The 16,384-nt window shown below is 44.3% G+C and overlaps 1 protein-coding gene and 1 long non-coding RNA gene across 2 annotated transcripts in view; one reads left to right on the top strand and one right to left on the bottom strand.

The window, feature by feature from the left end:
- Positions 1–16,384, bottom strand: part of LOC149065278 (caspase activity and apoptosis inhibitor 1-like) — a 277,778-nt gene that overhangs the window by 34,868 nt on the left and 226,526 nt on the right. Inside the window, exon 7 of the mRNA XM_089254133.1 lies at positions 14,318–14,380. Coding sequence (XP_089110259.1) covers positions 14,318–14,380 — 63 coding nt within the window. The remainder of the gene's footprint in view (positions 1–14,317; positions 14,381–16,384) is intronic.
- LOC149065279 (uncharacterized) overlaps positions 1–16,384 on the top strand; it is a 174,723-nt gene that overhangs the window by 34,508 nt on the left and 123,831 nt on the right. The window lies entirely within an intron of this gene.

Below are 16,384 nucleotides of genomic sequence, written 5' to 3'. Positions count from 1 at the left end.
CGTCGCTAGTCTCCATTATGCACTCCCGTACCTCTTGGTAGCCTCACTATGTGCACGGCCTAATGCAATATACAGGATGTCCGAAATTGTTTGCAAAGAGGACATTTCTGCAACCGTTGACTTTAGAAATATATTTTCAATTACAAAGAAAAAAAATTGCAATTGAAGTGCAGTTAGTTGAAATCTCAAAATTACCTTTCGAGCGGAAATCACTAAACGCCCTCAACACTGTGTAATGCCATGCCTTTTTAACCTTTAAACGGTTTTTAAAATTGTCCTGATCCACGTTATACACTCATTGCCATAAAAATTTGCGCACCCAGAAGAAGTCGTCAAAATGAAACGAAATTTTACACATTTAAGCACTACGTTGATATAAGTAAGTGATTAGAAAATCCAAGAAAAAGGATCATTTATTGCAGAAAAAAGTACAGATGAACAGAAGTTTTAGTACTCTGTTGGACTCCCTCTAGCGCGAATGCACGATACGATACGAGCGGGCATTGAGGCATACAAGTTCCGTATGATGTCCTGAGACATCTCGTTCCACAGTTGCTGTAAATGACCAACCTCGTAGGGTGTCCAACTTGCTGTCCCAAATGATCCCAGATATGCTCGATTGGTGACAAATCTGGGGATAGAGCAGGCCAGGGAAGGGTGGTAATGTGGCGGAGGCAGTCTTGTGACATCCTTGCTGTGTGTGGCCTAGCATTGTCTTGTTGAAAAATGGCTCCTGGGAGCACTGCCACGAGTGGCAACACATGTGGCTGAAGGATGTTATGGACGTACCGCTGGGCTGTCATTGTGCCATGGATCAATATTAGGGGTGACCGTTTATCGTAAGCAATGGCACCCCATACCATGACACCAGCTGTGGGAGCGGTGTGTCGCTGTAAAGCGAAGGCAGGATTGAAGCGCTCACCACGGGGGCCTCCACACACGAACACGATTGTCATCACTGCTCAAGTTGAATCTCGATTCGTCGCTGAAGACGACCTGGTTCCATTCCGTTGCAGTCCAATCCCGTCGTGCTCGACACCACTCCAAATGGAGGCGTTGGTGGGTGGGTGTCATTGGCAGCACACGTAATGGGCGCTGCGATACCAGATGTCCTTCAGCCAGGCACCTTGCGATGGTTCGGGAAGACACAGGGGCACGTAGTGAAGTTGCTGCCTGTGTCTGGATAGCGGCCAATGAGGCAGTTGGCTCTACGCATGCGTTTCGGATGATGTGACGGTCTTCTCGACGACTGGTCTGTCGAGGGCGTCCTGAACTTGGTCGCCGTGTAAATGACGTCTCTTCTGTCCACTGGTCCCAACACCTCCTCACAGTAAAATCGGAACGGCCTAGTTGACGAGCTACTCGCCGAGCTGACCACCCAGCTTCCATCATCCCGATGATTCTTCCCCTATCGAACTCTGACAACTGCTCATATGGTCTTCGACGGCGGCGTAACGGCATGTCTACCTCAGCATTTCCTTTGCAAACGATTAAATACACTCCAGCAAGCTCTGCTTACCTGTTTTATACTCCAAGGAGAACGAAGTTCAACGCCCTCTAGTGGCATTACGCAATGCGCAATCACGCTGTATTTCTAATCATTTGCATATCTGCCCGACATGTACCTTCAGGCCAACTTTCGTTTCGATCCCACAATTATTTCTTGGTGCGCAAATTTTTATGGCAATGAGTGTAACTGCCACATTGCAAATAAAAGCGTGTTAAGAACCCGAGATATTTCGGGGCTGAGCGAAATAAAGCGAATCAAGTTTGACGAGATATCTCGGGATTGCCGCTGTGAGGGTTAAGGAATGGAGAAAAAGGGGAAAGTGCGTATTAGAGAAAAGCGGCCGACGAATAAATCAGTTAATGAGTGCCAATGCTGAAATAAGAGGCCTTTCAGGAAGCGAGATGCAGTCGAATCCCGTTGTAACAAACTCAAAGAGACCGGAGAAATCACTTCGCTATAACGAAATTTCGTTGCAATGGAATTCAAGGTATGTTTTGTTTGTATTGTTTCTATGTGAACTTATCTGGTGGATTAGAAAAGTGTTCGTTCAAACGAGATTTTCGCTATAACGGTATTCGTTAAAACGGGATTCGACTGTATCTTTGAAAGTATGTTTCTGAGGCCAACGGTTGCAGAGATATCTGCTGTGCAAACTATTCGGGAACAGCCTGTGTTTTCAGTTATGTACATATGGTTGCCAAAGAAAGCTTCGAGTTAAGTGATGGAGTGACCGAGCAAGTGATTATATCAGTGAGATCGAAGACCGTGCGATGAATGACCGAGTCAGTGAGCAAATGAGAGCGAGTGATCGAGTCGAATGGGACCCAGCCATCGGTAACACCGGATAGTGATCTCAAGGAAACTGTTAAGACAGATACGCACGTGATTTTCAAGAGCTGGCTGATGGAAAGAGAGAACAACTTACCTTGTGGGGGGGGGGGGATCGAAGCCACGTACCCTCACTTGCCGCCCTATACGAGACATCTCCAACCCGTTGCTCGAAAGCACCACAGTGATCTATCAAGAACCCAGGGTGCTCGACGCTCGTGTTCTATTTCGTGCTCGCGAGCACTTGATCAACGTTCCAAGGAAACCACCTCGTACAAATTGCACTGAAGGATTGAAATCATCCCGATTTCATGCATTGGGGGGGGGGTCATTCAAGTATTACGTCAGCATCGAGGGGGGGGGAAGGGGGTTTCGGATTTACTAACTTTTGATGACGGGGGGGAGGGAGGTTTGAAGGTTGCTTTCGTTATCAACCACCCCTTTTTGAAGATATGAGATATTCTAAGCTGCTGACGAAATTTTGCTGACAAGGGGGGCGGGGGTCAGTGTTTTGCTGATTTTTGCTGACGGGGGGGGGGTCAGAAATGGCTGAAAATCTGCTTACGTAATACTTGAATGGCCCCTTATTGATATATCAAACTTGCCGTTAAGGGTGCTCTTCTTTTCGATGGCTGGTACAAGCAGTGCTCACGACTAGAGAAATATTGAAGATCTCTGCCCTAGACAAATAGACCACAAAGACACAACGAATATCTCAATCTTCCATTAGAGCTCGTGTGCACTGAACGGGACCGTACATCGGATCTAACTCAGGCCAAGCTCACAATAATTGACGCTCTGTCACCAGAGGTAAGGGTCACCCTTACCAGACGCGGGGCCCGGTCCGAAAATAACAGCGGGTCCACAGGCGTCTTGATAATTTCGGGGCCCCTTAGACCGAATTTTATATTGGGAGAATATATAGTGTGGAAGAAGAAATCCAAAATTCAGAATATACCGTATATACTCGTGTATAAGCCGACTCGTATATAAGCCGACCCCCCAACTTTAGGACCACCAAAACCGCAATAAATTAAAAACCCGTGTATAAGCCGACCCTCAAAAATCCGTGCAAATCAGAGAAAAAAAAATTCTTATATTTTCATGCAAAATGAATAGCTTGCGGATATTTACAATAGAAAATGATTCAAACTTTTGAATCCGTTCCTTCTGAGTGTCCAAGCTCATGGTAATCCATCAGATCATCACAGGGGGTGCGGCATCTTCGTTTTTATCCTCATCGTCATTGTCACTTTCCAAGAGGATATCATCTTCAGTTCCGTCCATCGCATTGATGATGCAACACTTTTTGAAGAATCGGATGATAATTTCGGCGGAAACAGAATTCCAAGCCTCGTACCCATTAGCACACTAGGCCAATGTCAGGTTTCTTCAAGGCACCCACTTTCTGCAGTTTCTTCATCGGAACTCATCCATTCGATCCACAAATTCCTCAAATAGTTCTTGAAAGGCTTGTTGATGCTCACATCTAAGGGCTGTACAATCAACGTTAGCCCACCTGGTATCAAAGCCAATGATGTTTTCAAATTCTTTACCACGAGTGACATTATCGGTTCTGTGGTATTTGAACATAGCCCATACCAATAATGCCGGTTTCCCGACCTCTGCTACAAAAATGACTACTGATTTCGGGGGTCAATATTTTTTCATCAAAAACTGACCCGAGTATAAGCCGACCCCCCTACTTGAGGAACGAATTTTTCCTCAAAAAAACTCGGCTTATACACGGTAAATGCAAGAAATAATTCCAGGAATTCATGAAAATTCAGAAATATTTCTTCCTAGGTGAAAATCCTGAATTCGTGGAGTTACGAAACGAATTATTACTACTGTAAGTAAGTGCGGGGGCCTCCTAAAATTATGGGCCTGGTGCGACCGCACCTGCCACCCAACCCTAGGGGTGGCTCTGCAAGAGCCAGAATGGTACCTAAGCGGTTCTCAACCGGTGCTCCGCGGAGCCCTTGGGGCTCCTTGTGCACTATCCAGGGGCTCCGTGGCGGCTCTAGGAAAATAAAAAAAACCCATTAAAATTAAAAAAAAAATTATAAATATTTTTAAATGGTAAAAATAAATTAGTAACTTTAATGAATAATTAAAAATGGGCCCACAGGGCTCTGCCATTGAATTTTTTTACTAAAAAGGGCTCCGCGAGTCAAAAAATGTTGAGAACCGCTGGTCTAAGGAAAGGATGAAATTCGTTGCCTTTGTATCCTAGTTGTATAAGCCCGAGTGGCGTGGTGGTAAGATGCCCGTCTGCCACTGTGAAGGTTGCTGTCACGGTCTCAGGTTCAAACCCGTGGAAAAATAAAGATATTTTCCCTAACGAGCTTGAGGCGACCACCGATAGATGTCGGCTTCATTTCCAACCCAACTCACTATTGGCTGTAAATTGCAGTATAGCGATGTGGCCAGAGTTGATGTTTGGTGAAGCAGTGGTCGTGGTCGCTCACCCGGCAAGCGAGAGAACGTAGGTTCGATTCCCCCCCCCGCAAAGACAGTTGGATATTCGTTCTTTCCCCAAATTCATCTTCGCATCTGCCAGCTGTTAAAAAAACTCCGTATGGATAGCGGAGATTGACGTCATCCTTTTGACCTACGTGATTGTCTTATAGTCCGCAAGGTGGCGTGAAATCGCAAGAAAATTATATATTTTTCTTCTGAGAATAAACTTCAATAGGACACATCCATCTGAACTTGATGCAGGTCTACAGTGTGACGGACTTCACCATTTGTACCAACAGAATGATGGAAAAAAACCTCATTTCCACCATACATATCTTGAGCATTAGATAGACTCAGTCCAGGATGGAAATGATGATCACCAATCCTTCCATGAGTTCCCTGATGTGGCTCTTTCCAATACAACAAAAAATACGAAGAACCTTCACTTCAAGGAAAGATGGCAGCACCAGCAAGAAGAACACAACGCAAGTAGAGCTCGGGCTGGAAGTACACACGTGTACTCAATAGTTCCTGTCTAGTGTTGTGCGTTCAAATTTTGAGCGCTTACATTATTTTTTTTTCAAACTATGAGTGAAGTACCATGGATTAAACATTTGAACCGCTGTAGGCCTGTTGCTCTCTGTGGCGAGGCTTTTCAAATGAGAAATCGACATTCACGCCTCGAAGTTGGAATCACAGAAAACCAACTTCAGCTGACAACCACAGTGCCGACGGCCGATCCTCACGATGCGATTCCGTCACTATGACCGACCGACCGACCACACACACACACTTAACAGCACAGCGGCTTGACTGGGTAACTATAGTGAGCAAGTGAGGGAGGGAGGGTGATTTGATCATTTTCGCCGCACCACGGTCATTTCCTGCACACGAGGGCTAATTTTTTTTAGACCGGGACCTACAATTTATTGCCGATTCCGAACGGCAGGCTTGTTTTTTTTTATACTGATCGAGAGGTTGGTGCGCTAACCCCTCGATGGGGGGGACTTCCTGCGGTAGCAATTGTTTTCTGAGGTCATGTCGCCGTTTCTGTTGTACCCCTGTGTCAGGAAAGTTTTCTGACAAGGACGAACCGGGTATCGAACTCGCGACACCCTCTAAACATCCTTTGGTACTTTAGGCGAGTATCTTACCGACCTGGACTACCGCGCCCAGTGAGGGAGGGACTGGGTTACTATCGTGAGCCAGTGTTGGATTTATGGCCCTCCACATTTCGAAGCAGAGTAGCTAGGTTGGGATCTTTGGCGGGCCCTTCTAGTGATTTCATAGCACGAAAATACAAAAATGATGGCAATTATCCCGGGCCCTATCAGGCCCGCCTTTGTTGGGGTCATCGTTGGAGTGACTAAGTGAGGGAGTGACTATAATGAAGTGAGGGAGTGGTTATGGTGTCCAAGTAAGGGAGTGATTATAGTGTGAAAGTGAGATAGAGATGATTACAGTATGCAAGTGATTGCAGTGTGCAGCTGAGGGAGTGATTACGGTGTACATCTGAGGGAGTTATTATAGTGTGTAAGTGAGAGAGTGATTATACAGTGAAGGAGTGATTATACAGTGAGGGAGTGATTATACAGTGAGGGAGTGATTATACAGTGAGGGAGTGATTATACAGTGAGGGAGTGATTATACAGTGTGCGAGCGAGAGATGGGTGACCGAGCAAGTGATTGGATAAGTGAGATTGAAGACCATGCGATGGGTGACCGAGTCAGTGGGCAAATGAGAGCGAGTGATCGAGTCAATGGTCGAATGAATGAGTTAGTGGGTAACTGAGAGAGTGAGAAAAAAGCGAGTGCTCACTTCTGTATTCACACAAATCATTACACTTTACTCATAGGTGGCAGCACTATAAAAATTCACGAATAACACTGTCCACGCACTCAGGCTAAGTACACGCGTACACTTTCGGAACAACTCATTCGTAGTAAATTGCCCATGGCGATAGACTAAAGTTGAGATCGACTTCAATGAATGAGAAACACTCACGCACTTGCTCACTCTGACTCGGTAACTCGCTCACTAGCTCAAGAATACTGCCGGCAACGGTCTATTTCCGGTGGATTAATGACGGCGAATTTTCCATGAACCATATCAGATACCAGAGAAACGTGAATATAAGTTTGATGTTTGCAGAATCACTCAAGGGGCACCTACCGCGAAATTCTGTAAATGCAAAGATTTTTCAGTGTGTGTGAGCGACAGATTTTAAAATTGTATTTCAAATGATATACCTAACAAGAGACCTACCCTAAATCATTTTCAGATACTCTCAACTGGAATCGTAACAATATTAGAAACTCCAGAAATATAGATATGATAACGACGGGCGAAGCCGGAATTCAAACCCCGCAAAAATTAGTGACGTCAACTATATCGGATACGAAATCCACATATCCAAAAAGGATCACCATCGCACCCGTGAATCCTCAGGGAAATGGGAGGGGAGGGGGGTTAAGAGTAAACCCCTCTTCCCTCCCCCACGATCCCTACCGAAACTCTTCTCTCCGCACGTTGAATCCTTTTTCCACCCAGAAAATATTCTGCCTTACCCACGAAACCATCCCTGGTAAGACAGAGAGGAAGAGAAAGAGAGAGTTCTCGGTTGGGTGTTGTCGTCTTTACCCAGAGAAAAGGGTGGCGAGAGATCTTTCGCCCAGAGGAGAAGCCCCAAAACGGTAAAAGATAAGAACTGTTCTTCAGGAAACCAGATCAAGAAGAGTACGAGATCCTTTTCGCACACACACAAGGGCCCAGGAAAAGAAGGATCAGGAGAGTACGGAGGTGGTTTCAGACGCAAACCGTCGAAAGGCACACACACACACAGACACACACACAAGGGAGGTAAAGAACAGGACGGGAAAAATGGTGGAAAAGGTTCTCTACGAACAACACAGGACTAAAACACCGAACCCTTGCCCCAGAACCCTCACTTTCTCTCTCTCTCTTTTCTCGGATCTCACTAGTATACAAGACACCATCTCCAACATCCACACACACACACACACACCCACCCACACCAGAGTGCCGCCCTTCCTACTTCTCATCTCCCCCCCCCCCCACAACATCCAAGTTCGCCCATTTTCCTCCAAGACCTCCACGTCAAGTAATTTGCATTTTCCATTCCTGTTAAGTAATTACACGGGGGAATAGGCTACATATTTGCAGAGAATTTAATTTTGCCGAGGATAGATGGCAGTAAAATTGGTAAAATTAAATTCCGCCGAATACTTATTACTTTACAGCATTATGTCGCGGGGGGGCCATTGTTCTACCCTCGCGAATCCCATTCCTCTCAACCTTCTCTTTCTCTCATGCTCTATCACGGTGAAGTCTCCTAGGGCAATAGAGAAAGAGAAGAGTGGAATAAAGTAAGAAGTATGAAGAACAAAAGGAGAATGTTTAGGATGAAGATAGCGCGAATGGGTGGAAGAAGGTCCGGGGCTAAGGATGTGGAATCAATAATTTTGCCTTTCTCCCATTCTTATATGAAAGGAGAGGTGGTGGATAAGAAACGCTGCGGCTGGTGGGTTGGGGGGGGGGGGGTGGGGCGTTCAGGCACTGGCACGAAGAAGGTAGGAGGGGGTGGCGCCGAAACAGCGGAGGTGCGTCGCAAAACTTTTAATGCTTTCAAATACAACTACAACTTTTCCGCTTTGCCCTCGTGCCCCGCCCGCCTCCCACCTCATAAGCGCAGCCACCACACCCGGCCCTTTCTCCATCTCCCGTTCCAAAAAGACCACCGGTCCGACTCCCACTGTCTTCCCCCCCCCTCTACTTACCCTCCCCCTGCTGCTTGCTGGTCCTTCATTTAAGCGCATTACATGAACGTTAATTTGCTTCATATATTTCTTGAAACCGGGCTAATCTCATTACCAGATCAGGCACGCTTGGCGGGAGGCAAACTCCATAATTTAATTTAATTTAATTTGATTTAATTTAATTTCGTTTAATTTGATTAAATTACCGGCTTTTCTTAGTTGAGAAGTGTAGCAGTGATGGGATTGGTGGCACGGGAGGGAGTTGTGTGTGTGTGGGGGGGGGAGGGGAGGGCCGGTCGGTATGGGTCGCATGGGCTCCTCGTTTTCTGCAGATCTTTATACTATATTATGGCTTGGTGGAATGGCGATGCGGAGACGGAGTGGGGTTTTCACTTTGCTTCTTTCTCTTGTTCTTAATTTTTCCTTTCTCTGCGTGTGTGTGTGCATGTCTCTCTCGCTTTCTCTAATGCGCACGGATGGTTCGGATGATGAAAGAAACCAAATTCCTTTAACTCGTTCATTACCAGAGCTGGGGGGAGGGGAAACGTCCCTACATCTCTCACCCTTTTATATTCCCACTTATTCTTCGATCAACCCTTTTGGGCGAATGGCGTGACGTTTTGATCAGGAACCACTCGCGTCTTCATGGATACAGCTAGTTGCACTTTATTACGTTGGCAGGAGAGTCACGGCATCAAACAGGCAAAAACTACGACTACTACTACTGTGTCAAGGAATCAAGAATTGTCCCTTGTTGCCTAGAGCAATGCAGTATGGGGGTTTTACAGGCGATACAGCAAAACCCACAGAAGGATATAGATTCTATCGAGGGGAAGTGCGGAGAAAGAGAGGCTGATAATGATTAGAGGCGGCGGATAATCCGAAAAATTCCCTTTCAAAACCTCTTCCCTAGGCCGGGATTAAACTATGAAAGTTTGATAAAAGATTTTTTACAAAACTTGAGGGAAAAAAACCCGAATGTAACCGATACGCTCATTGGTTGCATTTTCAATGTTTTGCAAAAGAACTTTTATAAAACCGGTCTTACTATACCCTTCCCCAAGAGCGAGTTTTATTTTAGTTTCCCCACGAATGCGAGTAGTTTCAGTTTGAGGAGGGCTTGACAGGTAATGCGCGTCTCAAGATCATCGCGAGTGTCCGGGCAACTGATGATCAGGGGGCGCCTGATATTAGCAGCTTGACGGTTTACATATTTACCATCGAAAAAAATACCATCTCGTAATCTCGAGGGTCTTCTATTCACATGAGGCCACGGCTGTGCGTTAATACGGCACTGCTGACCGGGACTGAGGAGGTCTGGAGTGATCTTCATTCCTAGGCTGCTCCTCACTTGGGGTCACGTTCTTGGAGCTTCCCGCATTTACCGATAGGTGGCTTCGTTCGGATGGGATCCATCTAAATAAGAGAGGGATCTGGGAGGTTTACGATAGTCTTAGGTCAGGTTTTTTACTCCCAGACCACGTAGTCGGGAATGCGGGTTAGTTAATGATAATCACAACAGTACTGACGGGGAATTACCCACCTCTGACTTGGATGGCTTCTCGATTGACAACAAACCACCGGGCAAATTAAAATGTGTGTTAATAAATGCCAGGAGCTTGGGTAACAAGAAAGATTTTTTAGAAACTATGATAGTTGTGGAGGACTTGGATCTTATAGCCAATACAGAATCTTGGGCAAACGATGGGGATGAATCTTTCTTACACATCTCCGGATACGATACTTTTTTGAGAAATAGATCTGATAGGAAAGGGGGTGGAGTGTTGATATACGTGAAATCATGTTTGAAGGCTAGAGAGTGTAACGTGCAGAGAAGTGATATTGAAACCATATGGGTTGAACTTGAGAACAAAAGACGTCATAAGCTTATTGTTGGGGTTTGTTACAATCCACCGAATAGGGATCAAAACTACATCGCCAAAATGCATGATGAAATTTCCTACATGTGTAAGCGAAAGAGGGTTCTCATACTAGGGGATTTCAATTACCCGGGTATTGATTGGGAGAACCTTTCATCTAGAAATCAGTATGAAAGAGACTTTCTTAAGTTGGTGCTCGAAAATTTTTTGTATCAGCATGTATCAGAAGCCACTAGGGGTACTGCTATTTTGGATTTAGTTCTTACTAGTTCTGAGGATCTAGTTGAACATGTTTCGGTGGGGGAAGAGTTTTCTTCCAGTGATCATCGTATCGTCAGATTTCACTGTAACTTTTCCTCGGGTAAGGTTGATAACAAAAGACTGGTTCCTTGTTTTCGGAGAACTAACTTTGATGTTTTGCGAAGAAGGTTAGCGGAAGTTTTCAAAGACCGGTTGGAATCAGTAGGGGTGGTAAGTCAATGGGAAGAATTTAGTACGAAGCTGTCCTCTGTTTTGCACGACGTCATACCCTTTGTTCGAAAAAAGCGTGTTTGTACATCACACCCTCTATGGTTCACGGATAGCGTGCGGAACCTTTATCTTGAAAAGAAAAGAGCATTCAGAGAGTATAAAAGTGGACGAGGTGACCTATCATTGTTTACTGATAAAAGAAGACTGTTGAAGAAAGCGATAAGGGATAGTAAAAAGCAAGTTGAATCTAGGTTGGCAGATAACATTGGCTCTGACCCAAAATCATTTTTTCGATACGTCAATAATGGATGTAAGGGGACAGTTGGCCCCCTCTCGATAGGAGGCTCTAGGGTAGAGAGCAATGTAGGCATGTGTAGTGCTTTCAATGACTTTTTCGCGTCGGTTTTTAATGGAGATAATGATATTCAATATACGGGTGTTGCATGGGGTAATAAAACGCTCAACGATATTCAAGTGGAAGACGTGGAGGTCCTAAATCTTCTAAGAAATGTATGTGCAAGCAAAGCACCAGGACCAGATGATATCTATCCCAGGGTTCTCAGGGAAGGTGCTAATGAATTGTTGGGGCCAGTCGCACAGATATACAGGAGTAGTGTTGCTGAGGGTATCGTCCCGAGAGATTGGAAACTGGCTAACGTTGTTCCGATATTTAAGAAGGGTAGTAGAGAAGTGGTGTCTAATTATCGTCCAGTGAGTTTGACGAGCTCCCTCTCGAAAATTTCGGAAATTATCATCAAAAGGCAGTTTGTGAAGTGGATAGACGAGAATAATGTATTGTCGGATAATCAGCATGGGTTCAGGAAGGGGAAGTCATGTGTAACTAACCTCCTTTGCTTCTATGATTACGTGACTAAGGCTTTGGGTAAGAGCAAAAATGTCGACGTTGTTTACCTTGATTTCCAGAAGGCATTCGATCGGGTCCAACATGGCAAACTCTTGAAGCGTTTACACGAGATTGGAATAGGGGGCAACTTGCTGAATTGGATAGAATCGTGGTTAAGAGATAGGTCGCAACGAGTTATGGTGAACGGGGAATTCTCTGGTTGGACAGACGTCACAAGTGGAGTTCCTCAGGGAAGTGTCCTTGGCCCCATACTTTTTTCACTTTTTATCGACAAACTCGATCAGGGTATCGATGGAATTACTAGCAAATTCGCAGATGATGTGAAGCTAATGGGGTAATCGGAAATGAAAGCGATAGGGAGTTGCTCCAGACCAACTTAAACAAGATTGCAGCATGGGCAAATGAATGGAGCATGACGTTTAGCGTAGATAAGTGCATGGTCGCTCATTTTGGTTCGAACAACCCACGGTTCTCTTACGAGTTGAATGGTGTCACTATCCCGGATGCAACTAGAGTCACCGATTTGGGAATTCTCATTGACGAGCGACTTAAGTTTTCTGAACATTGTTCAGCGGTTGTCAAAAAAGTGAATAGAATGCTTGGTCTCATTTTCAAAAAGGTCTCTTCGCGTTCTCCTAAAGTCATTCTTCCGCTTTTTCGAGGCTTAGTTCGTCCTGGACTGGAGTATGCTGTAAGGTTTTGGAGACCATACCTACAGAGGGACATAGACTTGGTTGAAGGGGTGCAGAGAAGAGCTACGCGTGTCCTTATTGGCACACAGGGCTTGAGTTATGAAGAGAGACTTCATTTTTTGAATATGTTTACATTGGATGAACGCAGGTGTCGAGGAGATATGATCGAAGTGTTCAAAATTTTCAATGGGATGGATAGGATGGACCATGAACTTTTAGTACACCGCCAATCGACTGCTTTTACAAGGGGACACCAGTATCGATTGGTGAGGGACAATGCAAGGTTATGGTGTCGCAGGGAATTTTTCTCCAATAGGGTTGTTAATAAATGGAATAGCTTACCCCCGGAGGTAGTAAATTGTAACACAATTGACACGTTTAAAAAGAAATACGATAAACATGTTGGGGTAAATCTAGAAGCTATCCATTCTTAGAATAAGACAACCATAAGTATTCTTTATGGGCATTGTATAATATTTCATCATGTGTTTATATTGTTTGTAATTTGTGTTAATTGCATTTTTAATTGGGTTGCTGTATTTTTGAAACATATGACAACCATATTTTTATGGGCATCTTTTTATCAGCCACCTCGTTGGGCATTTTGCCTGTTGTGGCGTTGTATTTGTATTTGTATTAGGCTTTCCTTTTTCTCCCCAAGAACTCAAAGCCCCCGTCAGTATCATTTATGAGGAACCCATGGTACTTGGCAGCTCTAATCTGAGTAAGCCTTTGAATCATAAAAAAAAACCAGACAAGTGACTACTTAACGTCCGAAGAAAACAAGTTAGACTGATTACAATTCAAAATGCGAATAAGTCCCAATTTCGACGTCAACAATGGCCTACATGTAACAAAAAGCCACCGCACAGACGGGGCTCCGGCCCGGTGGCCCAGAAATGATCTTCATACACACACATTTTCTCCATTTCCAACTATATATTTACCATAAAATCAACGTGGAGGGGATCCCTTTGAAAGCAGGCCACTTGGAGTGCCACAGAGAATCCTGTTCTTGAAGAAACGGCAAACTTCTAAGTACACAATCAACATTCAAAATGCAACACTATTCAAAGATTAACATTGTGCTGATACGCTCTTGAGCTTACGCTAGAGCAGTGATTCCCAACGTGGGCATTGACGCCCCCTGGGGCAGTGGAATGTTCCAGAGGGAGGTAGAAGCTACGGGTATAAGATAGGATCCCACGGGTTAGATTGCGTTGGGGAGGCGATGGGGCAAAAAAGGTTAGAAAACACTGGGTTAGAGCAACACCACCTATAGAAGAAGGCCTCCGCTCGCTGCTTGGGACGTCACTGAAGAAGGCCATTGGATATAATACTACTACTACTAAACCATACATGCACCTCGTTCACATTTCTCTGTGGAACTTCATTGGATATACTGAAAAAAAAAAAGGATAAAGATACCGCATGCATCGGCATACCATATCCAATGGCAATAGATGAAACGGCCTTCGTCAGTGATGTCACGAGCTTCGTGCGGAGGCCTCCTTCTATAGGTGGTGTAGGTTAAAGTCGCTTGATGGACGTTATGCAGTTTCCCGAATTCGTGTATTCTGCCATCTTTTTTCTAAGAAAAAAACAATTCTTAGCACCCACTTCTTAAATGAAGTAGGATCTTATAGTGTTAGCACCCAGAAGTAACGATTTCACCTAAATTGAGGTTGCCGCCTACTATAAAGTGAACGGATACTGAATCTTCATCAAAATCTTAACGAATTAAATGAATATGATCAACCTTCACAATAGTGTGATTCACCGTTAAATTGATAAATTTTTTGAAATCACTGAATTCAAAGATTCCACTGACCTTGTTCGGATGAAGTGACAGCATCCTGTATTCGATCTTCCTGGTAAGAAAGTGAATCTCCACCTGTTAATACAACAACAACAAAAAGACATCATCAATATTTTCTTGATTAAAAAATGCAAATGAGAAAAAATTCATTTACCCATTATACAGGGTCTTTATATTTAAAGTTCCGCTTTGAAACTACTGGATGTTACGTAATTTGTTGTTATTAAACTGGATAATAGTTTATAGGAGGTCATGGGATTCAATTTTCCGCAAAACGAAAGTTCAGAAACTCACCACAGAGCGGGAAATGGCGCTGTAAGCAATACTGTTAAACGAAATAAGGCACGAAGATATAGGTTTGACATGTTTTTAATCGTTTGTACATTCATTATTGCGTATTTCTTGGTTTAGAATCGGAATCGCTAACACGAAAGTTATTCATTCGTGTAATTTATGATTTTTGGTATTTTTATTTCAAGGTTTTTATGCTGTTTGTGTTCCTAATTTCTTGTTGCACGTCCGTAGTTTTAGAGACTCGGCTTCCGATGGATGCAAAAATTAACTTTGCAACTACCATCATTTCTGTTGAATTGATTTTTTAGGGGTCATACAAGCATTACGTCAGCATCGATGGAGGGGGGGGGGTTCCCGATTTGCTGACTTTTGATGCCAAGGGGGGGACGGGGAGTTTGGATGATGCTTACATCATCAGCCACCCTTTATGAAAATATGAAATATTTTTAATCACATCTTACTCGGTGCGCCAAAAACGAGAAAAACCTTCCGATTGTTTGTAGGCACTTGAAGCAACATTCCCCCCATTCATAAGTGCCCCACAGAGCCATTTTAGTGATCTCTAAATGTTTCGCGGATCCAAGTGATGTGGAAATGTGCCACGCATCACTCAAGAGATCCGTAATTATATGCCGCGGATCACTTAAATAGTCTGAGAATGTGCCGCGGGTAACTTGAGCGATGTAGAACCACACTGGGGGCCACTTAAGTGCTCTAAAACTACGCCACATGTCACTCAAGGGATCTCTAAATGTGTCACGGATCGCTTACGTGTTCTGGAACTGTGTCCCGGGTAGTTTAAGTGATCTGAAAATGTGCCGCTTAGTTCATTTTTACAAAATTAGGTTTGAGGAGGGCAAGCCGCATCAGATAAACTCCCCCCCCCCCCCTAAGACCATATTTGGTCCGTGGGCCAAAAGCCTTTGCGATTTACCATATATATATGACTTAGAGCATATTTTTCCAACCTTTTTTGGCCTATCGCCCCCTTCTTCAGAAATTTTATAATCTCCCATCGCCCCCCCCAGCTCAATCTAACCCATAGGATCCTATGTTAAACCTGTAGCTTCTACCGCCCCCCTGGAACATTCCATCGCCCCCCAGGGGGAGTTAACGCCCACGTTGGGAATCACTGGCTTAGAGGGTGGGTCGCAATGAATTTATTAAAGATAAATTTTGAGTTTATAGCTTTCAAATAACATTGAAATTAACAGAAATTGATTATAATAACATATAAAGGTATTTTCTTACGAAATTTCAATTAAAAAGAATTTTGGTATTAAAGAAATAAATTTTTGATCGTTCGGGGGGGGGGGGGGCCGGCGGGCAAGAGCCTTATGCCAATCCCCCCCCCCCCCGTATAAGTCTCTGATCTGAATATGCGTAAAGGATTCAGATGGGAAGAGCTGATGACGAAATTTTTGCTGACAAGTGGGGGAGGGGGGGTCAGAGTTTTGCTGAATTTTGTTGACAAGGGAGGGTCAAAAATGGATAAAAAATTGCTTAAGTAATACTTGAACGGCCCCTTACTAAGATCAACCCGTTCAGGTGCGGTGGTTTCACTGCGAAATCATCTGTTCGAAAAATGTTTCCTCAGCTAGGTAGTGGTTTAGGGGATGTGGTCTTAAGAAAAATATTGGCAATTTCTGTATCCCCCTCCCCCCCCCCCCCGAATCTCCAAGTTTTTGGCTGATTTTGTATCTTTGATTTCATCCAAAACTCTCTGATGTCCCTCTCCGCTATCCATATAAAGGTTTTTCAACAGCTGGCTGATGCGAAGATGAA

This window comes from Pholcus phalangioides, unplaced genomic scaffold, assembly GCF_987345545.1.
Source record: "Pholcus phalangioides strain wild (caught in Gottingen) unplaced genomic scaffold, Ppha-v1.0 ptg000040l_1, whole genome shotgun sequence".
Classification (NCBI taxonomy): domain Eukaryota; kingdom Metazoa; phylum Arthropoda; class Arachnida; order Araneae; family Pholcidae; genus Pholcus; species Pholcus phalangioides.
The sequence above is the reverse complement of the archived record's forward strand: the minus strand, read 5'-3'. Positions and strand labels throughout refer to the sequence as shown.